Source organism: Cyprinus carpio, chromosome A14, assembly GCF_018340385.1.
Source record: "Cyprinus carpio isolate SPL01 chromosome A14, ASM1834038v1, whole genome shotgun sequence".
NCBI lineage: Eukaryota > Metazoa > Chordata > Actinopteri > Cypriniformes > Cyprinidae > Cyprinus > Cyprinus carpio.
In genome coordinates, this window is record NC_056585.1 from 436,589 (window position 1) to 463,893 (window position 27,305).

Below are 27,305 nucleotides of genomic sequence, written 5' to 3' on the forward strand. Positions count from 1 at the left end.
AGCACCATGCACGCTGTTAAGGAAGACTGCTTGATGTCTTGCTCATACTTTCTCTCCATCCTGTTCAGGATCCATTACTGAAAGAATCATTTTTAATATGTAACCATAACCCGTGCACTCAGTCACTAGGCCAAATGTTCGAGAGGCTCTTCACCAATGCAGGAATGACTCTAGATGTTAATCTGCTAGAGGACACTCTCCATTAGTATTTATTAAACTTGTTTTATGAGTGTGACACGCAATGCAATGTGACTGTGACCCACTGCACTGTGAAGCTGACCTAAATGTAAGTTGACACAATAACAACCAACTTTGCTTTTTTTCCCATTTCAAAATAATTTCTCCACATCCACATCCAGTGTTATTTATATACTATTACATCATTTATTCATATTATGCATTTGATGATTTATATTTTTAGTTTTCATCTTAATTTTGTTTTGTGCTTGTCATTTTTTCATATTTCTATTTAGATCATTTATTTATTTTATTTTAAATTATTTCATTTTAGGAATTTAACAAACTCATTTATTTTAGTCAGATTCATTTAATTTCAACTTTATTTCAATTACTTATAATTATTTTATTTATTTATTTTTCCCCAGTTTTAACACTGATTCCATCTCACTGTCAGATTGGCAACTACTGTATAAGGGAACCAGATATAGGTTGATTATCAGCCAACTTAAATTTCAGCCAGTTCCTCACACAAAGCTAACATTCAGCAAACTAGTCACATGAACTACTCTTATGGTGCATTTATGTCCTTTTAGGATGAAAAGTAACCGCTTGCTTGCTTTCAATGAGTGGAAAAGAGCATATGAACGTCATGAGCAAATAAGCAATTGATACCAAACTTTTCCATTTTTGGATGAACTAGCCTATTCCTTTAACATTAACCACCTGTTTTCACACTGCAGGGAAAAATCGAACATGTACGGGTTTCATTCATTCTAATTCAAAATCAAAGCCACAAACAGCACAAATCCCTGAGGGAATAAAGCTCAGCATCTTCAGAAAGATAAATCGCCGGGTGTTTCTAATTGAAATTATGCTTTCTGTCACAAGTGGATGCATCCATTTGTTACATCTTTTCAGCAGAGTAGCTTAAAGAGATACTCCATCCCAAAATGAAAATTTTGTCATTAATCACTTACCCCTATGATGTCCGAGGACAAACAGAGGTTACCCCATCATGGGGGTAAGTGATTAATGACAAAATTTTCATTTTGGGATGGAGTATCCCTTTAATGAAATGTAGCTCACCTGGGTGTGGCTTGTGTGCTAAGAGCTCCAGAATGCAGAAATCTCAGCGTGTGATTGGCTGTCACATCTCTCTTGTGTGGACTGGTTGAGAGGTGGCGGAGACGGGCCCTCACAACCATCAGGACCAATGAGAACTGATCTGCTAGAGATAAAAGCATAATATAAAGACTCTGAAATATATATGCTACAAAATCATGTAGATTACTGACTATATTTGATTACATGTTCATAAACATGTTCCTATTCACGATTCTGTCGCTGAAAATGTATCACGGCAATGATTTTAATGTACTTTTTAAATGGCCAAATGTGTTTTCCTAAGAAATGTTTTCAGATTAGTTTGGATGTTTTTACCATATTTTACTATACTTCTTGCATTAAACAGTTTGTATCTACTTTGCAGCGATGACCGCTTGGTTGAAATTACTGTTTTTAAAGCCATTTCAGAGCAAATACTTAAGCTATTTTTGTTACAAGCATCTCTGATTAACAAGTGCTGTAAGACTTGTTAAATTTAAATAATTTCTAAGAATCAGTTCAAATTTTTCAATTCAGTGAATCAACTCTGAATGAACAATCAATTCGCATCATCGCTCAAAAACGTTAATGGATGTTTCCATGTGGCATTTTTCATATGTTAAAATGTTTTAGTTAAAATATATGCAATGCTGTGTTTATTATCATAAATTGTAACATTGGTACATTTCAATAAAAATGATTCATTGGTATTCTTCATGTTGTCATTTTAGTGAAAATCAGTGTAGGAAACATAATCATGGTGAATGTTTGGATTAAATTATAACTCTTGATAAAAACACACACATACCTGTACCTTTTTTTTCCAGTATCATTTTAGTCCAAATACATAAATATTAAGACAAAGGCTGAAAAACATTGAGAAACTACAGTCTTAACTGCCATAGCTCCTATTTTATCTGAAACACAAAGGACAGACTTTTTGGCTTTGTGTGTAACTGTACAATTGGCCTGCATCAGAATAAGCAAATAAATCCGCATTTATGCACTAATCCTGATAGATTAATCTATTTCCTGTGCTGAGCTTCCAGTGCAATGCTTTCCATGGAGCACGCTTTATTAACATTTCAGAGTGTGTAGTTCTGTGACTTTCACTCCAGTGCACTTGAAATCATGCGATGGCGGCACTCATGCAACAGTCACGAGAGCCATCCTCAGGCTGTGTCTCCCTGCGTTTGCATCGCATACATCTGAGGCTCTTTAGGCCTCAAAGCATCTGCAGGGCTTGTGATGTCAGCAAACATACATCTTGACCCCCTGGATGTGATTTCAATTTCCCAGTGTCCCCTTCCTGCAGCCCTTGTGGAATTGAGGTCCAGCCTTTCGATGCTTGCCCTCTTTAGCACGCCGTGCTGCCGGGTATCTAGCTCATGCCGACTGCAAGACTCATGAATAATGAATTTCAATAATGCAGCTACTGCACTTGAGCAAGACTGCTGCGGTTCATGTGCTTCACAGCCAATGTGAGAGGAAGGTGTGATAAAGACAGAGATGGAAGAAACAGAACAATGGATGAAGTGTTGCCATACTGAAGAAATATCACAATGAAATCTCTTTAATATCTCAATACAGCAATGAGTTTCAATGGAGAACAAATGGACATCTTCTGCTTCTTAGATCTTTCTCCTCGGAAACGAGTTTCAGGACTGATGTCAATGCTGAAACAATTGCTTCGAAACCTTTCACATTTCACCTTTCACTCTCACACAAATTGCTAGTAAATTTCAAAAATATTTATAAAGAGATGTCAAGTAAGACACTGAATTAAACATGAAATTTAGAAGTGTAAGACTAAACCAAACATACTCAAATAATCTGTTATATTTACAGCTTCGAAGAAACATTTTTTACAGTGAAGACAATAAAAAATTCTTTAATATAATTAATATTAGCTGTAATATCTGCATTAAATTTTTAAATTATTAAAGTTTTTTTTTTTTGCATTTTGTTTTAATTTTAAATATTCAAATCGTATTTCAAAATTAAACCACTATTTTTAGTTTTGTTAGTTTTTTAGTTCACTTGTGTTTATTATTTTCTTTCAACATATAAAATAGTAACACTAATAACTCTTACTCTATGTTTTTATTTCTCACAAAGCAACATAAATTGCCATTTGCAACCTCTTTTCTGAAACTGGAAACATTTTAGGGATTTGATTTATGGAGAAATGGAGTCAGACCAAATAAGAATTTGCTAAAATAGTGCCTCTTCACAGCCTAAATGATGTCTGCATAAATGAAAAGCCATTTTGGAAGAGGACAAATGACTACATTTAACATGAACAAGACTACATATAATATGAAGACATTTTCCTTTTTTTGGAATGATAAATCGTTAACAGGAAGACCAGAACCAATCTTGATTTCATATTGACCTTTAGGAGAAACAGATGCTTCTATGAAACATAAATGAGATCATCTACTTGTGCTGTTTTCTTCTGGGTGGACAAAAGCAAAGGTAAAGAAGGAGGTAACATTAAAAGCAAGAGATAAAAGAACGATAAAGGTTTGAAATACAACAGAGCGTGCAGATGGGGACAAGGACGATTTGGAAAAAGGTGTGAAAACTAGAGAACATAAACAGAAGGTCTACGAGAAACAGCTGAGCGGTGTGGCGCAGCACCTTGCCGCAATACAGCAGAATTCCTGCTCAGCAACAAATTTGTCAAGAAGCAGTCAATGAGGAACGGGCAAATAAACAGGCCTGTGCTGCTCGACCCGTGTCGCAACAGTCTGGCCCTCCAAAAATATGCTATTTTTATGCCTGTTGAACAGCGTGACACTGTAATTTTCAATCACCCCATAGAAACAGCGTCTCTTTGCCCTCCGAAAATAAACTGGTGGAAATGTGGAAACCGTATCAGTGTCTTCGTGATCACTGGACTGCACAGACACAATCAGTCCCCAGGGAATCAATAGCGATCGTGTCTGCGAAACGGAGAGTTTGTCTCCTATCCTATCTGACTGGGACAGAAATTGATGTTAGCTTGTGACTCTGACATTTACAGCTCTCATTAAACTGCTACGGCAGTCGAAGGAAAAGGGCTACAACCGTCCAGACCCAGAAACGAACGCAAACAAAATGAGGTTCACCCTTTTCACACACAAAACCAAACACCATTACAATTTGGCATGCATTTTGTCCCGCACAGATTGTTTATGGATATGAAGGATACTTGAAGTTGTGTGGCTAGTTGACTATGCAATAGAGCGCTGCAGTGATGATGTACTGTATTTTTGTGAGCCAACCCCTGTGTTAGCATCATCCTGGATCCCTTGACAAAAACCCAATCGGATTTTTCCATTGGCTTCTGGATTATTGCAGAAAATAAGCTGTGGCCATCAAAAAATGTATGATTCTTATATGTTTTGTTCATGATAATCTTCCCAAATGAACAACTTTTATAAATTTTGAAGTTAAACATGCTAAGTCACATGACTTCAATGTCACAATCATTAATCAGTTTCGGCCTTTATTCAAAAATCATTTTCCTTGAAAGTTTAAATTTAGAATTGTTAAGTTAGTCACAATGAGACTGTGAGAGTAACTAGTGAGCAGATGTGTTTAACGGTTCGGTTTGATGATATTTACTGTCCCCATTTAGCCACTTGTTAGCAACCACCTTTTTCAAGACAAGTAAAAACTTAAAAAAAAAAAAAAATCACAAGGGGGTGTTACTAATGTGTTTTATGTTAATGAATAAATGGTGAAAATATCTTGAGCTTGTACTCACCACTGACCTTATTTCACTTAAACTAAAAACCCATTCAAAACAACCCACTGCCTTGGGGATGAAGGAACCGGAAATGCTAAAATGCTAACTTGTTTCCGAGTGGCCTATAAAAATACATTATCCCTCCAGCTCTCTATTGGATTTTTGAAACTTTAATTGTATTTTGATTGATTATGGGAAAAACACAGAATTCATGAAAGAATACTGCATTAAAAACTACCCAGCAACCCCTAAGCAACCACAACAAAAAATATCACAAGTCGCAACTGCATTAAACTGCATCAGAATGCTGAACACTCTGTCCATACAGGCACTCTTTCATTGCATTTGTCCTTATTTTCACCCTTCTTCCCCTCAGCTGACACAGTCCCGACTCTCCCCTCCCCCAACCATCTCGCTCTCGTTCAGCAGGATTGAGGGATTGCATGGAATCAGGAAGATGATTCTGTGGGCTCTGCCACTGAAGGTTCAAATCCAATTTGAACTGAGAACATAAGTAAAAGACAAGGCAAGACTGGGCCAAGATGGGCCGCACCACAGCAGCCAACAATGGGAGGGACTTAGCAAGAGCTAAACTTGCATCTGCAAATATTATTGCTATTGTGTCTGGGTTAAATATTACAGTATTCAGTGAAAATTAAAATTCAGTTTTCATTTACTTAGCCTAATCTTGATTGCTGGGGGAAAAATAGGACGAGAAATTGTGAAGAATGTCAAACCACTAAGAACCCAAAAGACATTTCAATATTTATTCACAGGTGAATTATTTCATAGTATATAAAGCAGCAGTTCAGAGATTCTTAAAAAAAAAAAAAAAAAAAAAAAAAAAAAAAAAAAAAAAAACTCCTAACATTTAATCCTATTATTTAAACATTATTTAGACATGTAGGTTAGAAACAAGTTCTTATTTAGAAAGAGAAAAAGAATTTCCGTTAAGAAAAATAAGTTTATTTAAGTGTGCTATTAGTATGCTTCTTTTAAACTAAAAATAGGAAAGTATGCTTTTAGTTTACTTTTTATGTACTTCTCAGAAATGGGCTTTATGTACTCCTCAGAAATATACTTAAAATGACATTTAAGTATACTTGTCTTATACTTACAAAAAGTCTAAATATATTTGAGCTATACTTGTGCTCCTAGAATCTGTGTTTTCATTATTATATGGTAGAGGGCGCTAGTACACATCTTCTGTACAGAATTTCCAAAAAAACACAAGTGAAGAAGAAAAAGAAACAACAGATACTAACACATGTAACATGATCATCTGACATGAAATAACATAAAAACTGTAAAGTTATGGAATAAAATATCATTCGATGAGGAGGTAATTATTACAGTCAAGCTTTGGGTTGTTGATCGACTCTATCTACGTTTTGATTATCATTCTAAATCCAATTCATAGTCTTTTTTCAGCTCTTTGTTCAATATGTTATTTATTTTTTATGAAACTTACCCACATTAAAGTGTTTAAATAAAGAATTCATGAAGCTAGAATAAAATGTTTTTGTTTACAAGCAGATACCCTGTTCTTTCTTTAGGTGTTTTGTATGTTCAGATATTCATATAACAAAATATATACAAATTAAAACCTAAATAGGGACATAGTAGTATACTTAAAGTATGATTTAAAGTTCACTTAAAGAAAACTTATGAGTATACTTGCAGTATAAGACTACTAAACTAGTAGTTTACTGAGACTATACTTCAAAGTGTACAAAGTATTTAATTAGTAACTATCAGTATACCTATAAGTTCACTTTTAGTATAATTGCAGTACAAACAAACATAGAGGTAAACTAGTTGTGTACTCAAAGTTTGCTACCGTTATACTTAAAGGATACTTACAAGTATACTTTTATATACTAGAAAGTGGGCCAATATAGTCCCAAGGAGTATTGAAACAGTGCACTTACAAGTATACTACTAGAACACTGATATTTGTATACTTGCTACATAAAGTATCCTTAAAAATATACTTGAACTTTACTTAAGTATACTTAATAAAATAAACTTGAAGTATACTACTTTTTGGTAAGGGTTAAGAAGGACATACTGATATAATACTTGACTCCTTTTCAATAGTAGGTTTGCATGAGCAGTTCTACACAGCGAGAGACTCAAAGAAAGAAGCTATTAACCAAATGCCCTCCAGGATGCCACTGAATTTTAGAGATTCCACTGAGATTTCTAAAAATTCACATTGTGCAATTGCACATCAAAGGTAATGCATCATGTCCAGTTCTATTGGCTGTTCTCTGCTGCATCACATTCCTGAAAAACGTAATTAGATGTGGCATATGCTCTTAAAACGAGGGTTCAGTCCCGCTTGGTACCGCACCAATTGAGGACTAAAGAAATGCAGCAGACATGTTGCGGTTCACAGCTTCAGTCTGTAAACTAGGTCAGATTTGTTTCATCCTCCTACCCATTACCTAACAGCCAAATAAATGGTCCTAGAATAATGGTGTTTCCTTTGCTTTGTCTGTGCCAGTCAGCAGTTTTTTGTGTGTTGAAAATGATTCCACGTTTCCTCTTTTGCACTAATTAAAGCGCCCTTCTCTTCCCCATTCTGCCTGCCAGAGCCGTCCATTAGCATATTAAAAGAACCTTTTGTGTAACCTCTCAGTTCAATTCCATCGGCGACAGCGGGCGGGGGCTTTCAGTTCCCAGCATGCTGGTAAATCTAGCCACCATTTGGAGATTAATATTTGGCATTTGCACTTATTAATGACTTGCATCTGGTAATTAGAGAATGTAGAGACTTCCGAGGGTCTGCGTCTTGGGACATGACAAGTTGGGACTGAAATCCCTGATCATTTTTTTTAAATACTCTGAAAAACAGGCTGCTTTTAGTCTGTCTCTCTTAGCTTGTTCTAAACATACACAAAATTAACTTTTAGCAGGAAAAAAAAAAAAATCTTGTTTGACAGGACATGCAAAAATTTTCATTCAATAAAATTCTCTTTAGAATGAAAAGGCCACTCCCTCTAAATTATACACACCACCTGATAGCAAAAGCGAGTAGCAAATCATAGTTTCGCCAGGCTGTGACGTGAACTAAAGCAGGGTTAACTAAAATTAAAACCAAAACAAAATGAAAACAACACAACAAAAATAACATAAAAATATAATTCAACTAAAGTAACTAAAAAACAGAGCTGTTATAAAAATAAATTAAAAACTGACAGAAAGAAAATGAAAACAACACAACAAAAATAACATAAAAATATAATTAAAATAATGGAAAATGTAACAAAAAAAAAATTCAAAAATATTTATAATATTAATAAGAAATATATATGGAAAAATATGAATAATAAAAATATAATCTCATCTCGATGATACTAAAATAACACAATGCCTTTAACTACTTAAAAACAAGATTTTTAAACTCACACTGTAAGTACATCTACTTTACAAAAAGTGATTCAGATTAGCTGTTCAGTTAAGCAAAGTGGTTCATTTAGACACAAATTATGTAGACAAGAGAAGACCAGAGGCCATGAAAGAGGCTAATCATAGGTAGAAAAACCTGCGCATGTTTGCATGTGTATGTGTGTGTGTGTGTGTGTGTGTGTGTCTCATGAAGTAAGAGTGAATTTGGGTCACAGGAGCTTCCTGTATTTCCTGATGTGTAAGTACAGCAGGCCGTTTCTCTGCACTGGAACTACATCATATGTTCTCTATTCATCATTGAGTCATGAGCTGAGCTTGAAGCCACAAAAAGCTGAGAATACACACACACACACACACACACACACACACACACACACACACACACACAGAGAGAGAGCAGAAGACTTCCCTAATCCGAACACACATTTCCCACATGCTAATTCTTGAGATGTGAAACAATATCTCATAATAAAATACCAAAGTCAGGTTCAGGAAAGCAAAAATCCCAATTCAATTTGCATAACATAACATGAAACATTTAAAAGAAACCTGCTTTGAGCTCTTGAGGATAAACAGTGGTATTTCACTATTACTTCAACTTAAAAAAATAAAAAAATAAAAATTCTTTGATTACTTTTAATTATTGCTTCAAATAGTATTTTACCTTTGTCTTAGATTTACAACAAAAACAACAACAACAACAACAAAAAACCCCATTAAAATCATAGGTTGTAATACTGTCATTTGTACTGTATATCAGTACAGCTGGTTCAAATAAAATATTTTTTTTTTAATTCCAAAGAATGTTTGATTTCTGAAGTGTTCATATATGCTGATATGTTGAAGTAATATTTTATTTTTATTCATTTTAAAGAGGCCAAAGTATTGGGAAAATATTTGAAAGGGAAAAAGTTAAACAAAAATAAAATCAAACATAAAATCTGTATTATACAGTATAGTATTACTAGCAAGAAAATAGCAACAGATTGTTCTTAACATACATGTATAACGTCATTTGATTTACTCTTTATTTTAATTTTAAATAGATACAATAAATAGATTTTAATAATGGCAATATAATTGACCACCCCTCAAACCATGACTCAGTACTTCATATAAAGTAAAATACTGATTTTAAATAGAATTTAAATTCACATTAATAATAAAATGTATGTTTAATAAAGATTTACAGTTGTGTCCTTACACTTTGTTACACTTTTTTATAAGAAAGTTTGCTGTTCAACCCCAGTAAAATAAAACCATAATAAAATAAATATAAAGTTTAAAAGATTAATATAAACAATTTCTTGGTATTAAGTTTTGTAACCTGTTTTGTCTCTAGAATCAGCATGCACAGAACATCACACACACTTCACTAAATAATCATGTTCCTTATTCTCCACACTTCCTCGTGACATATTGAGATAATCTAGTACATTCGGCTGTGGTGTGCGAGCGCACATGGCCGAGTGTACACATTACAATCTACTCATGCAAATACATGCAAAATAAAGCTCAAAATATTTCAACGTAATGCAGGAATAGAGCATAAAGTCTAATGCGGTGTACATGATGTGCCCGAGCACCCGAAAAACAGAGAAGGCGAGGGAGAGAAGGAGGATGCATATGCCACACCTCACTCATTCAGAACCGCAGCAGATCTCCCACTGTAAGACATAATCACATGGTCTACGAGATTTACAACTCCAGAATAAATATTAGTTTGTTTCCACAACATACGTGCTGTCTGAACCATATATAGTCCAAACGCAAAAGCCACAGCGCGTCTCCAAAATAACCAGCGCTCTCTGCACAATGAGTGCTAGGCATGTCCGAGTCATTAAAGCGAATCGATTCCGTTGAACTGTTTGTTCATTTAAAACGATTCATTGATTGGTTTTAAAATAGGGTTATAATAAGCGTGACAGACCTGCATGCGTTTTTACGTTTATCAAAAGTGCTGTTTTAAGATCAAGTCTGATCGTCAAAAATACAAATGTGACAATGTTCTTTGTATAATAGCCACTGCAGTTTTCAACTAAACTCTCCCATTCAAACAAGGAAACACGCATTTTACATAGTATCTTGTGCAAACCAGCGTTTTAAAGAAATCATGACGAGACTACTATGACAATCAGACTTAAAAAATATTTTGAACAAATTACAAAATCCTATTCAAGTCCGACGCGAAGTCCAAAATGACCTACATAGGCTACTCCGATCAAACTGTCTGTATTTCCTCGATCCAATGTGTTGAACAGATTTTCCCAAATCCATACGTGTCATCTCATTTCAGATAGAAGAAGTCATGTGTGTTAATCTAGTAAAAAAAGAACAAATGGTCAATCCTTTGTTGGTTCTCCCGTTTAATCTTAATCCGATTTGAATCTCGCTCTCCGTCCGTCCGAACAGCAGCGAGCGCACAATAGACATGAATCTAAACCCTAAAAATAACAACCCTTGATCCTCTAAGATGCTTCTTGTTGGCACACAAACACATGTCCAGTGAATGAACATGCAGAAGAACAACAGAGAACGCTGCACCCACCTCGTGGTTTGAAAGGACACCGGTGCGGTCCAGCGATGGAGAGCCAGCACGGGATGAAGGGAGCAGGTGGATCCGGATGATTCAGACGGGACGGACAGGTGTGGGATGATGTTTGGGATGCGTGTCGGTGCTGGATGCTGTCAGGATAGGGACCAGCTTAATCCTCCATCTGAACGCAGACAGCCTCTCCTCGGCCGCCCCACCCCTCCCTCATCCCTTCCCAGTGAGGTCCGATTCGCAAATGAATCGTTGTTTTGAAACGGCTCTTTGTATTGATTCGGTTGAACCGATTCGCAACGCGTTCGTTTGGGAGAACATCTGACAATTTGTGTGACTTAGTCGAAAAGAAAACAGAATTAAAACAGCAGTATTTAGACATTTGCACTAGGAAAAGAAATAAATAAACACTTTCAGTAACCTATTATTATTATTTACTTTTAAGTTCAGGGACCACCAACAATGAGCAAAAAATGGTAATTTCCACAGGATGTATAGGCTATGTATTAACTTTGAGATGCAGAAAAACAAACAAAAATATAAATAAACAATTTTTAGTTTCTAAGCCAATAGGTGTCAGTATGAAGACTGGTGAGTTAATGGGAGGATTAAGAGCCAACTAAACATTAACAAACACGTACAGAGTTCATTTTTATGCTTAAAATTTACCTAATATTTCTTACGATTTCAGGTTATCGACTATGTGTTGTTTTAACTCAGCATAGAACAACATATTCTGGTCGATACGGCCATCTTATCAATTCATGCTCGTTTGTTAAGTTGTTTTAAATCTAGCTATGTAGCCGTTTGCTAATGTGTATTAGTGGTTTTCCGAGAAGTTTATATAACAAACTGTGACAAATTTGGTGGATGTAGCTTTAAAACTCTAGATTTTGGTCCTGTAAATATTAAGTATTAAACTAAATATTTACGTAATCACATAAAAAAAAAAAAAAAAACGTTCAGATGCAGCTTCTGTGAACACTTCCATGTGGGGTCAAACGAATCCACTGATCATTTTTTGAACCGGTTGAAACGAACTGTCCGAACGAACCGATTCACTAAATGAATCAGACGTCTGCACACTATCATCCCTCAATCCGACGTCTTCTGTTCCTCTCTCTCACAGCCGTCTGCCTCCCTGGGGTCCTCATGCAAGGTCAGGCATAGTAGCAAAGAAATTAAACAATATGAGTGAAAATTGGACAAAATTACAATAAGCACAACATATAAAACATAGCTAAACAGATATTTGCTCAATTGTTCTAACCTACAAATGAACAGTTTGTCATGCTAATAAAACACATTTTCAAATTACTGTGTCAGTACGATATGAAATACTAATATTTCTTAATTCACATATTTCAAATCTAAACGATATCCTACTACATGCTTAATATCCTTTCATTCATACTGCACATTGCTTATTTCATATTATAGAAGAGCCTTTTCGCGGTCACCATATATGGGCAGTTGCTCCAACCCGGAAGTGCGTCGTCAGCGCACATGACAGGAACTCCATCACATGATCAGTGCTTTCAAAGAAAACTTGTATCCATTCACCCGGACGTGGCTGAGATCCTGCGCTTTATTACTGCAAGTAAAAGATTTTATTACCCATTATATATCCATAACCATTATTCGACAATGATCGAAATTTAAAAACGAAGCTGGTTGTAAATAAAGCTGGAGGATTTGATGTCATTAATATAAGCTCAAAAGCAAACATATGCAGGGTTATGATTATATATGTATGTATGATTATACACTGTACATGTTATTCGATCATGTTTATTAAATCAAATGTGCATCTAGGTTGTTTAGCTCCTCACTGGACTGGGCTTTGCTTGATCATCTGAATTGGTCAGTGTTGGTCAATAATGCATTGATTTGTATTTATTTTTAGAGTCTTAAGGGTTGCAGCATAGACCTGTTCTCAGTGAGAAGTCATGAGACTTGTGATTCTGGACGACTATGATCTGTCCAGCGAATGGGCTGCAAAGTACATCCGCAACCGGATCATCCAGTTCAAACCCAGCGCTGACCGCTACTTCACTTTAGGACTCCCAACAGGTAAACTAAAAGTTACCAATCAGTTCCCAATGCCGAAAACCCACGCCTGCCTTATGTATGTCTTTTCTCTCAGAAATATCTGGAAATTCAGTACATTGGGAACATTCTGATTATTATATAAGTATATAGATCATTATATAATCTGATTGTTTGCAGGTAGCACACCCCTCGGCTGTTATAAGAAGCTGATCGAATATCACAAGAATGGAGACCTGTCCTTCAAATTTGTGAAGACCTTTAACATGGATGAGTATGTGTGTGAGTGTGAACTGCACAGATCACTTCTCACGAGAAGTGCTGGGTATGCAAGATCTCCACAAACTCTCTCAAAACAGAACGAGAGCTGCCGACGCAGCAAGTCAGCGTAAAATAACACATGGATAACGCATAAAACAGTGTTAGAAAGCGTTCATGCAATGACCCTCTGTCCACAATCCAGTTCTAGTGTAGTTCAGAAAACAGTTATTAAACATTATAGTTGCATTGTGACACGACTTTAGTCTCACGACTAAAACAAAGCATGTTTTCCATCAGATTCTCGTCATAATGAATCCAGTTGGTTTACTTTTTTCATAATTCCCATTAGTCTCAGAGGTGATTCTCTTTAATTGAATGCAATATTTGTGACTGTGCTAGAATAGAAAATAATGTAATAATTAAAGACAGCATCATAATCAATTTCTACATTTCTTTTTATCTTCAGGTCTGCCCAGAGATCATCCCGAGAGCTATCACTCCTACATGTGGAACAACTTCTTTAAGCACATTGACATCGAACCCCAGAACACCCATATACTGGATGGCAACGCCAGCGACCTGCAGGCAGAGTGTGAAGCCTTTGAGCAGCAAATTACTGCTGCTGGTGGAATTGAGCTGTTTGTGGGAGGTGCATACAATACATCAGATCCCAATAAATTGTTTTTTCAGACACGGATTAATCGAGAGACACTAGTAACAGTGCTTTGTGGTGCATATCTTAATCTGTACACATAAAACTGGCTCTCTAAGCAGTTTAACTGTGGCAATAACAAATGCTTTTGTCAGTAATGCTTGTATGGTGATCGCATGTTCAACTCCAAAATCAGAGGTCTGTTTGTTGGCCACAGAACTGATTCTTAAGCTTGCTGTAGCAATAATTGATTGGATATTTATCAGTGTTATTGTAATATTATTTATATAGTATTGTAGTATTTAATACCATTTTGAATTAGCATTTATTTATTTTTACTAATTTTGTGATTTTTTTTTAAATACTTTTTAAAAAATATTTCTATTTAGCTTTAATTTAGTTTTATTTCAGTTTTAGTCTAACTTTTATAAGTATATGCATGTTTGATTATTTATATTTTATGTGATTGCAGATTTATTTTAATTAATAAAATCTATTTTTTATCATTTTAGTTAACAATAACAAAATAGGTCCAAATGATATAGGCTTTAGGCTGTTAGTTATGTGACGACAACATACAGAGCAGAATGGTAATAACTTTTATGAATTTACTGGGGTAAATCTCCTAAAAAAATAAAAATAATAAAAAAAATAGTAATAAATTCAGTCAAAATTAGTTTTTTACATTGTTTTTATGATCAGCACATTTCGGCTGTTTTTAATGATTTGCCTTACTTTCATACCCAACTGCTATTATATTCAGAATCATCGCATATTTTCATCCATTAATTTGTTAATTAATCGTTCTTGTTTTTTTCAGGCATTGGTCCAGATGGGCACATCGCCTTTAATGAGCCCGGCTCCAGTCTTGTGTCCAGGACCAGAGTGAAGACCCTGGCCAAAGACACGATAGTAGCCAATGCTCGTTTCTTTGGGAACGATCTTTCCAAAGTGCCCACAATGACGCTCACCGTTGGAGTAGGAACAGTGATGGATGCCAGAGAGGTAAATTAGAAAATACAGAATATTCACATATTAAGATGGAGACCATTCAGCTGAAAGAGAGATGATATTCTGTAGTATCATCTGGCATATAAGCCATAAAAGACACAGATGTATTAATGAGGCACAGAATGGAAAACAAACTGATTGTTATATCAGCTGCAAAGCAAAAAAAAAAGAAAATATATATTGATTTAACTCACTCTACTTACCACACCAAAACAAAATAAAAACATAACAAAACAAAATACAACACATCACATGTATATGAGTGTACCTGAAGGCATCTTTTGTCCGTATTTCAATAGCATCCTTTGTGATATCCGTGGCTTCTTTTTGTCCCGGTCAGACACACTTTTGTTTGGAGCATTTGTCATCTGCAATTGATAAATATAATTATCTTTTATATAGTAACAAATGTTCTCATTGTTATAGCACTAAACTGAACATGTGTTTGTTTCTCAGTGTGAGACTGATTGTGCTGGAAATACAAGTACATAAACATACCTGAATATTTTAACAGACAGGATGCTGGGTAAAATGTTTTTCGGGTCACTTGATTTTGTTGATTTGGATGCCAGACATCACCTGATTGTCATCATATCATTAGATGCTGTGCATCATCTGAAACATTTCCAAGTTGTATTGTACCAAGTTGTAAAGCATAATAATAATAAGAATTTATATACATAAAAAAAAGATAGATATATTTTTAAACTAAAATGATTATTTTTACAGTAATGAGAATAGATATTTTCTTTTGGTCTATGACCTGAGAATTTCTTTATTGGACATAAGAAATGTTGGTGCCTGACTCTAAAGTTAAACTAGTTTTTGACATGTTTACTTCAGAACTACACGTGAAAGCCACCGTGCTGGATTTGATCATTGTAAGACAATGCTGAACTTTTTGTCCTTGATCTTTAGGTCATGATTCTGATCACAGGGGCTCATAAGGCCTTTGCCCTGTATAAAGCCATCGAGGAGGGTGTGAACCACATGTGGACCGTATCTGCCTTCCAGCAGCATCCACGAACCATTTTTGTTTGTGATGAAGATGCGACGCTGGAGCTCAGGGTCAAAACTGTGAAGTATTTTAAAGGTACGTGACTGAGCACTCTGCTGCCTGAGGGGCAAATCTTTGACTCACGTAGATGGACAGTTGCTCTTTTGTGGAAGCAGATTGCTTGAAGATCAAAGGACTGGCATAATTACATATATATATATATTAAAGTAATATATATATTTATTATTTATATTTATAAAGACCTTTATATTATAAATGATATCCCCCATTTTAAATTGTTATTCTCCACTGAAAGGTTATATTTTGTGATTTTGTTTTAAATAAAGATCAAAAGGATTAACAATGCAGATTTGTTTTCACAGCCTCCTTTGATCATATTTACCAAGGGTACCAACAATTCTGACCACGTGTGTATATATACACATGTAAATATTTCTTAAATATATACGTACATGTTTCTGTGTGTATTTATTTATATATATATACATATACACAGTACACACACATATATTATGTAAACAAACTTTTATTTTGGATGCAATCAGTCGATTTTACAGCACTAAATATTTCACGATATTAATGTTTTCCTGTATTTTTCATTAAAAAAATGCAAACTTGGTGAACATAAGAGACGTCTTTTAAAAACATTTAAAAAATCTTACCAACCCCACAATTTTCGCCATCCTTTTTCCCCTCTGAGCAAACCCAATAGAGCAGCTGTTTGTTTGCTTTTCATCTTTTTTCATCTTTTCTACAAAGTCAGTATCTGTCTAAAGACGGCAGGTTCAAGATCTAAACCCGTCTGGAATGTCCATCACAAGCGCTTTTCTCAGAAACGCAATCTGTCCGGTCTTAAGGGCTTTGGTCTCTCCTGGGGGTTTAATATCTTCGGCTGGGCTGGATTTCCTAAACATACTGATGGGTCTTCTCTCCTACAGGGCTGATGCACGTCCACAATCAACTTGTTGAGCCGACGCTCAGCGTGAAGGACTACATGGACTGAACGCGCCAGACGGGACGTCTGGAAAAACGACAGAAAAATCGGAATGGCATGAGTGTGAATGAGTGGAAACTGGCCTCAGGGACCACAGCAGTTTTGAACGGTCATAAAGTGTTTAAATGTCTCCATCAGCATAAAAAGTAGATGTTGTACAAAACACCTCTGCTTTCCATGGTGCCATGTTCACATACTCCAACCGGATCTCTGTATTAGCCTTTATAATTCACTTTGAAACTACTTTAAGGATAGTATTAACAGGAAATGACCGTGTTTTAGGGAAATTGTACTAAGAAACACTTTTTAACACTTTCAGCTAATGTTTACTGTTTTAGATAACACTATTAGTTACTGTTCTTTGTGATATACAGGCTGTTTCGTTTCTTTAAAATATAAGGCACGAGCCTGACTTAACTTGTATTGTAAAACATGCTTTCATTTCATCGATTCATTTCATTTCATCAGTTTGTGCTGAGTTTTTGGTGTTTCTGAACCCTCCTGTACTGTACTTTAGTGAATGTTTTTGGAAGGAGAGTATACATTTTTATGGATTTACACATTTCTTTCCATTAAATTGTTAAAAGATTATGTGAACTGACTGTTAACAGATTTGCACTCCAAAAACCAAATCATCCTCTCGTGTCTTTCTGTACTCAAGGATGGATAAATAATAATAAAAAAAGTTTCATTTATTGTGCCTCAGTAGTACACAATTTGTACAGACAGAATGAATCTTACAGAAAGATGTCCGCATCATATTTTGAGTACCACGTCGCACTTAGTTCACATCAATTCCACATTCAAAATTGATTATGATAACCATATATTCCTAAGGAAAAACTATTTTTGTGCATATGTTTGAATATGACTGCAATTCAGAGGAAGCTAAAACACATACATTCTTCTCTTCAGTTCACTAGCAAGCAACTGAAATATAGCTCTCCCAGTAGATTGATTCACAAATCTTGAGCAACATCATAACTACCCTCCCAAAACTGGCTTCAAAAATCCTAACCCCTATGGGGTACAATTTTATGTTCTCCATATCTGTAATTAAATGTAAAAAATAAAACACTGCATAGACTTCACTGTATGAATTAAATATAAACTAACTCCTCTGCATATAAAAGTTATTCAGTGTTTCTTTATTGAACCAACATGCAAATAAGTCCTGCGCTGCACAGATATATTTACATATTATGATATAAACTAGTTAGCAAACCATGATATATAACACCACCAAGCCCTATAAAGAATGATTTGTTAAAGCATAATGCAAAAAAACATTTTTAAAATAAAAATCATTAACTTATCAAACAACAATCTCCAAACACACACAGAAGCCGTACACACAAAAAGCCATTCCAATATGAATAACGTTTTTTTCAATTAAAAAGGGCGAAATTTGACATTAGTTTACAACCCTGGATATTTCTCTTGATTTTATGGTGAAACAGTGGTCAGATAACAGTAAAGCCCACCTTTCTTTGATTTGACTGGCCATCACAATTATTTTGACATTGATGAATGCTGGCAAATGTCACGGACCCCACAGTCAACCATCTAGCTTTACAATAAATCTTCACGCACAACAATACATATTCATATTCTTTTTTCTTTTACTTTTTGGCAGGCCACCAATTAGAAAGGTGGCGTGCTCAATTGCAACTGTCAAAAATATTGTCAAAGTATTAAGAAAATTAATGGCCTTAAACATTGTTAAAATTCTATATGCACTATAAAAATCCTTATATGTTTTTGATTATGGGGTGAAATATGACATGCATGTGTTCTAGTCTTGTCAGAATCACCTTGCAAAAGCTCAAACACTCAGAAATGTCCTGGACTGGACTATTTTCAGCCTTACATCCAGAACCACTGCAACTCCCTCTGCAGCTTGATGGAAATGAAATGTGTTCAAAGGAAAACAGCGCTGCCAAATACTTCTGCAGTCTAAATGTTTTCCAATGAAAACCCTTAGCTTGCAGTCTCTGAATCCGCTCCTGAGAGAACTGCAGTGTTGTTTCAACATGATGAAGATTAATTCATCAAACCTGCTTTATGTTCCCAGATCAACATCACTTAGTTATATGAACTTTAATATCATTTCTAAATTAATCATCATACTGAAATTGTTTATGTTCATATTCACAAATCAACCCCAGCTTTTGATGTCTGTTATGATTATGTTCCTGAGGGAACTACTTCCGTTTAAGAACATTGATGAAAGCGTCTTTTGGGACGTCAATGTTTCCGATGCGGCGCAATTTCTTCTTTCCCTCGGCCTGCTTCTTTAGCAACTTCATTTTTCGTGTAATGTCACCACCGTACTAGGAAAGACAGATGTGACAAAGAATCAGTAGCTAATCAAAAAAAGTAGAAGAAAATTTTTTTTCTGTATGAGAATAGGTACTCACACATTTTGCTAGAACATTCTTTCGATATGCTTTTATCCTAAAAGTGGGAAACAAATATAAGGAATATTAAAGGAGTAGTTCACCCAAAAATTAAATTAATCTACCAATTATGTACTGTAGATGCGTTTGTTTCTTCATCAGAAAAGATATGGAGAAATTCAGTATTACATTACTTGCACTGCAGTGAATGGGTGCCGTCAGATTGAGAGTCCAAACAGCTGATAAAAACATCACAATAAATCAAAAGAAATCCACACCACTCCAATCTATCAATTAGCGTCTTGTGAAGTAAAAAGATGCATGTTTGTAAGAAACAAATCCATCATTAATGCATTAACTTTAAACTGTCACTTCTGGCCAAAACACAGAAGTGCATAGTCCATAATCCATAATATCGCATCCTCCAGTGAAAAAGTCCATCCCCTGATGTTCTCTCACATCAAAATCCACTCACATATTTGTTTTGACATGTAAATGGTGCTTGATCTGTGCATATATCTCACCTGATTCAGACAAGACAACTTTTTCACTTGAGAAAGCAATATTATGGATTATGGACTCATATTTTAGATGGAAGAACAGCTTAATAATGGATTTATTATTTTTTTACAAACACGCCACTCCACAAATTGGTGCACTAGAATTGTGTCAATTATTTCTGGATGATTGTGAGGTTTTTATCAGCTGTTTGGACTGTTCTGACGGCACCCATTCACTGCAGAGGAAACATTTGCGAGCAGGCGATGTAATGCTAAATTTCTCCAAATCTTCTCCAAAACTCATCCACATCTTGGATGGCCTGAGGGTGACATCATTTTGAAGCAAATTTATCTTGGTAACACTCACAATACAATACGTCCACACTTACGTTTCTCGGGCGATGATCTTGCTGCCGATGGCTGCTTGCACTGCAATCTCAAACATCTGTCTGGGGATGGACTCCTTCAGTCTCTCACATATAGCTTTACCCGCACTGTACGCATTGTTTCTGAACACAAGGACAAATCAGAGCTTGTGTCAATTTTTTTTTTTAGCAATCACGTCGCAAACATGGAAGATGAGGTCGAGATGGCACCAACGTCCAGCTCAAATCATACACACAGCTGTTGATCTTTATAGCCATATTCACGTTTTAAAGGGGTTTGGGTAATTAATTACCTCTAAATGATCAAATAACTTAGGAATACCTCTTGAAATATAAATAAAACTATAATTGTATCATGAAAGGTCAACACTTGCTTATGAACGATAGTGGCAAGTTCCTCCACTGGCCGCCCGTTGAGGAGGAAGTCCATCTTAATCAGGTCAGCAGCCTCATAACCAGCATCCTCGTAGTCAAAACTACGGAAAACAGGAAAACAAAATTACAGAAGTGACTTCCAGCTCATGCAGAAACTCAAAGTGACATATCTATCCAGATATCAGAATGCAATAGACGTTTAGAATGTCAAGATGTTATGATTTAGAATATCTATCCAGATATCAGATGTCAAATAGATGTTTAGAAAATGTCTTTAAGATGTTCACCTGGCGTATCCTGACGACATGGATTTTAGCTGGTCGTAAAAGTCCACCACGATTTCATTTAGAGGGAAGATATACTTCATCATCACCCGATGGTCATCGATGTAGAACATGTTCTTCTGAACGGCCCTGCGGCTCTTTAACAAGGCAGAGAATTGCATTGTGGGTCACTACAAATGCAAGACTCAGAATAGGCTTTCACAGAAACTGGGAGGCAAATTAAGTAGATTTAGTCGCTTTGGACTTAATCTTTCAATTAGGAGAGACCAAGATTGTTACTTTAAGTGAGTAAACCACGCTAAACTGCAGTCAACCAGAAAGGTGACTGACCTAATCTCACCTGACACAGGGTCATGATCCTCCCAGTGAAGTCATCCGGAGCGATGATGGTTCCCATCACCATGGGTTCCAGATACTTCACGACCTGTGACTTATCAGGGAACTGAGCGGGGTTGATGATGGTGATCACTTCTTCACCGTGTTCCTACAAAACAAAGACTGAACTGAAGAACCTGTTCCTCAACCCTAAACATTCATCTTTCTTTGTGTACTATTTCACTGAGAGGAGCTTCTAGCTAACTGCTGTTCATTCATGTAAATCTCTGCACACAGTTAACAAGATTTGACTTTTTCTGAAGAAAAAGGAGGTTGCATGTGCAAATCTCACCAACACAATGCCAGGGCATTGCTATATTGCTGCTAATGTATTCCAGCTAATTTTTAACATGTTGCTATCCAGGTGTTCGGAGTAGTTTTTAGCATGCTTCTATGCAGTTGCAGTTGATGTATAAGTATAGCAAGTTTCTGTACAGTTACTAAGGTGTTCTCGGTGGTTTTTAGTATATTGTGACAATGAGCCTCACCTTTATGAGTTTGGCAGATGCTAGCACAGCCTTGTATGGTACAGTCGGAGCCGTAACTATGACAGATGCATTATACTCCTGCTCTAAACGCTGATTAAACACCTCCATATGCAGCAAACCCAGAAATCCCAGCCTGAGAGAGAAATTCACCTCTTTAAATATTTATAAAGTGAAAGGATACCTGCTCGACTGAGTGATGAACTTAAAACAACAGTTTAAACTCTCACTGTTTTGTCTGTATGTGTGTGTGTGTGTGTGTGTGTACCTCCATCCAGCCCCCAGAGCTAAACTGCTGTCCCTCTGAACCGTCACGCTGGAGTCGTTCAGCATCAGTTTCTCCACAGCACTGCGCAGGGCTGTGTATTCTGACTGGTCCATAGGATACATGCCTGAAAGTGTCACACAGTTCCACACTGTAATCCTGACCTTTAAACTTTGGCATACGCAATTTAGAACAGACATCAGGACGGTTTTGGAAACACACCTGCAAAGACCATGGATTTAGCCGGTTTGAAGCCTGGCAGCGCCTCCACAGGCTGTTTATGGAGGTAAAGTGTGTCTCCAATCTGAGCCTCCTTCACTTCCTTCATCCCTGCGATCACGTAACCCACCTGCCCTGCGTACCTGAGGGCGAAAAGGTCAAAGGTTAAGTTAGTGCAACCGACAGAGACTGTCAGAAACCTGAAAAATTTCTTAAAAATTTTTATTCATAATCTTTTCAAAATCGCAAAACTCTTTATTTTTTAGGTTTAATATTACATTTTTAATACTAAATTTCAGTGCAATCTCAGAGTTTTGGACCCCTTGAAACAATTTCCTTAAATTTAAAAACAATAATTAATCAGGGATTTATGAATCTTTAATATATTTCTTTATTAAATTTTTTATTCAAAATAAAAAACATTTTATCTTTAATTTATATTTTTAATTCATGTTCTTTACATCGTATTTATTATATTCAATGTTATTTTGTATTTTTTCCAAAATCTTGAAACTCGTTATTTTAAGGTTTAAAACACAATTTTAAATTCTAAATTCCAGGGCAACCTCAGAGTTCTGAATTTGGATCAATTTTCTTAAATTAATTGATTCTAACCAAAATAATCAATAAATAATTATAAAATAGTATTTTCTTAAATGTAAAAAATTATATATAAAAATGCAGAAAGGCAACTGAAAGGTTGGAGTGACTATCTTCATACAAAACTGTTAAGGACTGACTGATTTATTTATCTGCTCTTCGTTTTCTAGTGAGATTTGTTAATGCGCTCAGTGATTGTGAGATTCTCACAGTGTCTCTGTTGGGTGTTCGTCGGGTCTTAAAAGGCCCAGCTCGTTGACCTCATATGACTTCCCCAGATGGGCAGAGACGATCTTGTCTCCTCTGGACACACGTCCACCAAACAGAGCAATGTTGGCCACTACTCCTCTGTAATGATCGAAGGTGGAGTCAAAGACAAGGGCTTTAAACAGATCGTCCACTCTCGCTGTCGGACTGAAAGAGGAAATCACATGTACAGAAATGTATGAAAACAAACTCATGGGACTTCTATTTAAAGAATGAAATGCCCTATTTATACATTTGAAAATGTTCCTTCAGGTGCAATGCCAACAATGTACTTAAAAGGAAAATGTTATGATATAAGTTTTAAAAAAACACATTACAGAGGAAATGAGAAATGATGGAGAATGTAGCCGAGCAGGTTTTTGGAAAGCACATGATGACCCACGATGATACAGATTTACCAAAATAAAACTTCCTGATTATTCCCAGCCTCGTGATCACAGGTACTTTGAAAATATTCACACGGAATTAATACATATGTGAATGTAAGAGTAAAACTAAATAAATAAATACCACTGAAAAGATTTATCACAGTTTCCACAAAAATATTAATTCTAATATTAAGCAGCATAAATGTTTGCATCATTAATTATAATAAGAAATGTTTATTGAGCAGCAAATCAGTATATTAGAATGATTTCTGAAGGATCATGTGACACTGAAGACTGGAGTAATGATGCTGAATTACATTTCACTTTATATTTACATAGAAAAGATTTATTTTAAATTATAAAATTATTTCACAATATTACTGAGCATAAGAAACTTATTTCAAAAACATTCTTTTTTTTTTTTTTTTGAATGTATATTGTTCAGTACTGTTTGGGGGAAAATGTTTTGCAAATAATTTCACAATGCAATTTTATATTTGACAAATTTATAAGCTCTCTAATATTACAAAAACAGGCACCATTTCTTCAAATATATAAATTAACAAATATAAAACAAACAATTAAAATTTTTATCTTTTTTGTCTTTTGTAGTGAATTCTTGACAAGTTTCGTGAGATGCAGAAGCCCGGTGTCTGTAAGTAATTCTGTTCTTGCTCTGATAACATCAGTATCATGGAACCTTCTGTTCCTCCTGACATCACACATCAGTTGATTTAAAATATTCTCTCTATTGTGTGAACTCTAGCGTATGATACATTGTTGACAGCCTCTCCCTGTTCAGAATCCTGTTTAGAAAGATGTAATCTAGGCTTCGGGGGTCATTGTGTTCCTTTTGTCTGATACAATCTTATGAATTCAAAGATGGCTAAATACAATCAATAAATCACTCCCACACAGTATGTGCTGCTCTTGCTCTCTCACAGTGACCTCTTGTGGAGAAAAGTGATTCAGCGTATGACACTCACGGGGGAATGCGTTTCACCACCTCTTGGAGAACTTGGTCCACATTTGTGCCCAGTTTTGCAGAGATCTACAGAAAACAATTACAAGCCAAAGTAAAAATAGCTTGTAAACATATAAAAAACATAAACATGACTGGTTATTTTAAGAGATGTTTACACAGAGCTCACCCTGATACATTCTTCCTTTGGAATATCAAAGACTTTTTCAATCTGTTTTTCCACTCGCTCTGGATCAGCATTTTTCAAATCAATCTGACAATTAAAAAACACATTCAATTGTGTCCTGCCTCTGTACTCGACTTGAGTTGGACATGAAGACATTACTATAATATATCCAAAGGACTAGAATGAATAATTGCGTTTTTAACTTGCTTACTGTATATAAAATGTTGACTGCATTTAAAGGGAAGATCAGAAATGATCTCTGGAATATCTACCTTGTTTATCACAGGGATGATTGTCAGTTGAGCCTCAAATGCCAGGTAGAAATTGGCGACTGTTTGTGCTTGAATTCCCTTTGAATGAAAACAAAAAACAAAACAAAGCATAGATTAATTTACTTTTAATGCAATTAAGAAAGGTTGAAGTTTTTTTCTATATATATGTGTTTTTATATATATATATATATATATATATAATATATATGATATATATATATATATTATATATATTATATATTATGTTATATATATATATATATATATATATTATATATACATATATATAGATATATATATAGATATATATATATATATATACATATATAATATATATATATAATATATATAATATACAATATATATATATATAGACATATACATAATATATATATATACACATATACATAGATATATATATATGATATATATATACATATTACATATACATATTATTATATATATATGTAATATATAAATCTGTATATATACGTATATATATATATATATCTATATAGTACTATATATCTCTATATATACGTATATATTATATCGGATAATAACATATCGAATATATACGTATATACGTGTATATATACATTATATATGATGTATATACGTATATATGTATATATCCCTATATAGTATCTATAGTGTATATATATCTATATATATCTATATAATATATACATAGTATATGTATATATGTATATACACACACACACCACACATATATATACATACACTTACATACACATATACATACACACACATACATATACATATATATATATATATATGTATAGATATTCAAAATATTAATTATTATTTAATATTATATAAATAATACTAAAATAACACTGGTAATCTTTTGAAAAAAAAACACAAAAAAAAAAAAGAAGAAAAAACATCAACACTCTTTAAAACCCCACAAAAAACCTAATAAAAAAAAAAAAAAATGTCATTTATTAATTTTTTTTTTTTTTTTTTAATTATTTTTTTTTTTTTTTACCTGATTTGCATCTACAATAAGCAGAACTCCTTGGCAAGCGGATATGGAGCGTGAAACTTCATAGCTGAAGTCAACGTGGCCCTAAAAATAAAATATCGCAATCACTCAAATTATAGTAAATAGTCAAAAATAGTTCATTAACAGTGCAGTTCAAATCATTGTGCTCACAGGTGTGTCGATGAGATTGAGCAGATACGTCTGTCCCTCATGCTGGTAAAAGAGAGACGCAGTCTGAGCTTTAACAGTGATTCCTCTTTCTCTCTCCACCTGCAGTTTATCCAGCACCTGCTTGTTACTCGCCGTCTTTGCAATGGCACCTGCTCATGCAACAAATACAAAGAAACAGAGATTTTATAAACAGTAATGCTTTCAAAACTCACACGATTTACAGTAAAGAAACTCCTGTAACAGCTGTTTACAGAAAATCACCTGTGATCTCCAGGAGTCTGTCAGCTAAAGTGCTCTTGCCATGATCAATATGAGCAATAATGCTGAAATTTTCGAATTCTCCTCCCACTGGGAACTTTGACATGTCAAGACTCTCCTGAAAATACAGAACAAGTCAAATTCATTATCCAGCTGCAATGAAGCCCATCAGTTTTTAGAAATCCGCTTTTTTTTATAACTGTAAAAGGAATACATCTCTAAAAAGTTTCCACCAAAATACCATAGTTACTACTGTAAAAACATATTAGATTAATATATGTTACATATGATGAAAAACAAGTCAAACAACACAATTTACCTTCTCAGATGCATTAGAGCTGAATTCTCTCCAGCAAGAGCTTTTCATCCATCTGTGTCTGATCACTGTACATGTGGTCATGCAGCCCTGAGATCTGCGTTTAACACGGTATATTTTAATATCTGGAAAGCGTTTAAGAAAGGGCAGAAAGAGCCCGTGGGATCTAAACAGAGACGTCATCTCTTTCAGCGCACTAACATGTTATTTCTAAATAAAGAAACAATATTGTGGCTTCAAACTGCATATCGAGCATATCTTCCCATCGAAAAAAGATCCGAGGATTAAAATCCTTATTAAAAAGCATATATTCAGCTTTCAGAAACACAAACAGTCAGGTCTCCATTAGGCTGTGTACTCTAGTGTGACAGCAACTGTAGGCCGCCATGTTGGTAAAAGCGTCATCAAACGTTGTTATCGGCGCAAGAACTTGGAATTATGGGAAATGCAGTTTATAACTTTCAATGCATGTTATAGTAAAAAAAAATTGCGCTCAAATGTTTCAGGAACTTATTCATTTTTTGCTCCAAGCTCGCTTTCAGTTTAGTATTTTCATCAACTGATGTGGCAGTGATTTTAGTGGATGTATGAAGTGAGATCCCCTCAGGTTTACATGGATGCACAGTCTGTCCTTTTTTTAAAAA

The 27,305-nt window shown here is 35.0% G+C and overlaps 3 protein-coding genes across 4 annotated transcripts in view; 1 reads left to right on the forward strand and 2 right to left on the reverse strand.

Moving 5' to 3' along the window:
• Nucleotides 1-11,249, reverse strand: part of LOC109080764 — a 37,793-nt gene extending 26,544 nt beyond the window's left edge. The window contains exons 1-2 of the mRNA XM_042769669.1: nt 10,983-11,249; nt 1,267-1,405 (exon numbers count right to left, since the gene is read on the reverse strand). The gene's annotated coding sequence lies outside the window, so the exon portion shown is untranslated. The remainder of the gene's footprint in view (nt 1-1,266; nt 1,406-10,982) is intronic.
• Nucleotides 11,250-12,442: 1,193 nt separating this feature from the next.
• On the forward strand, nt 12,443-17,659 carry LOC122147386 (glucosamine-6-phosphate isomerase 2-like). 2 transcript variants are annotated; one of them, XM_042769667.1, is made up of 7 exons: nt 12,443-12,579; nt 12,886-13,052; nt 13,209-13,310; nt 13,756-13,938; nt 14,762-14,946; nt 15,871-16,045; nt 16,909-17,659. In XM_042769667.1, exons 2-7 carry the CDS (start codon nt 12,929-12,931, stop codon nt 16,971-16,973), a joined length of 834 nt encoding a protein of 277 aa, XP_042625601.1. In that variant the 5' UTR covers nt 12,443-12,579; nt 12,886-12,928; the 3' UTR covers nt 16,974-17,659. The 2 variants fall into 2 exon arrangements, with proteins under 2 accessions (XP_042625601.1, XP_042625602.1); XM_042769668.1 differs by having other exon boundaries at nt 12,463-12,575.
• A 911-nt stretch (nt 17,660-18,570) lies between these two features.
• Nucleotides 18,571-27,077, reverse strand: guf1 (GTP binding elongation factor GUF1). The gene is made up of 17 exons (XM_042769670.1): nt 26,665-27,077; nt 26,349-26,463; nt 26,088-26,236; nt 25,920-26,000; nt 24,908-24,985; nt 24,639-24,722; nt 24,474-24,538; nt 23,063-23,266; nt 22,256-22,395; nt 22,037-22,160; nt 21,772-21,904; nt 21,249-21,392; nt 20,912-21,045; nt 20,624-20,725; nt 20,253-20,372; nt 19,385-19,421; nt 18,571-19,297 (listed from the first exon to the last, which is right to left on the reverse strand). The coding sequence occupies exons 1-17, from the start codon at nt 26,842-26,844 to the stop codon at nt 19,169-19,171; spliced, it is 2,019 nt and encodes a 672-aa protein (XP_042625604.1). The 5' UTR covers nt 26,845-27,077; the 3' UTR covers nt 18,571-19,168.
• Nucleotides 27,078-27,305: the final 228 nt, after the last annotated feature.

Excerpts from the sequence above, each read along its gene's own strand:
- LOC122147386 (XM_042769667.1), top strand. The coding sequence starts at position 12,929 with ATGAGACTTGTGATTCTGGACGACTATGATCTGTCCAGCGAATGGGCT. Across the intron at positions 13,053-13,208 it reads CACTTTAGGACTCCCAACAG|GTAGCACACCCCTCGGCTGT; the intron begins GTAAACTAAAAG and ends GATTGTTTGCAG. Across the intron at positions 13,311-13,755 it reads TAACATGGATGAGTATGTGT|GTCTGCCCAGAGATCATCCC; the intron begins GTGAGTGTGAAC and ends TTTTATCTTCAG.
- guf1 (XM_042769670.1), bottom strand. The coding sequence starts at position 26,844 with ATGACGTCTCTGTTTAGATCCCACGGGCTCTTTCTGCCCTTTCTTAAA. Across the intron at positions 21,393-21,771 it reads CATCTGCCAAACTCATAAAG|GAACACGGTGAAGAAGTGAT; the intron begins GTGAGGCTCATT and ends TTTGTTTTGTAG. Across the intron at positions 21,046-21,248 it reads GGATCATGACCCTGTGTCAG|AGCCGCAGGGCCGTTCAGAA; the intron begins GTGAGATTAGGT and ends GCCTTGTTAAAG.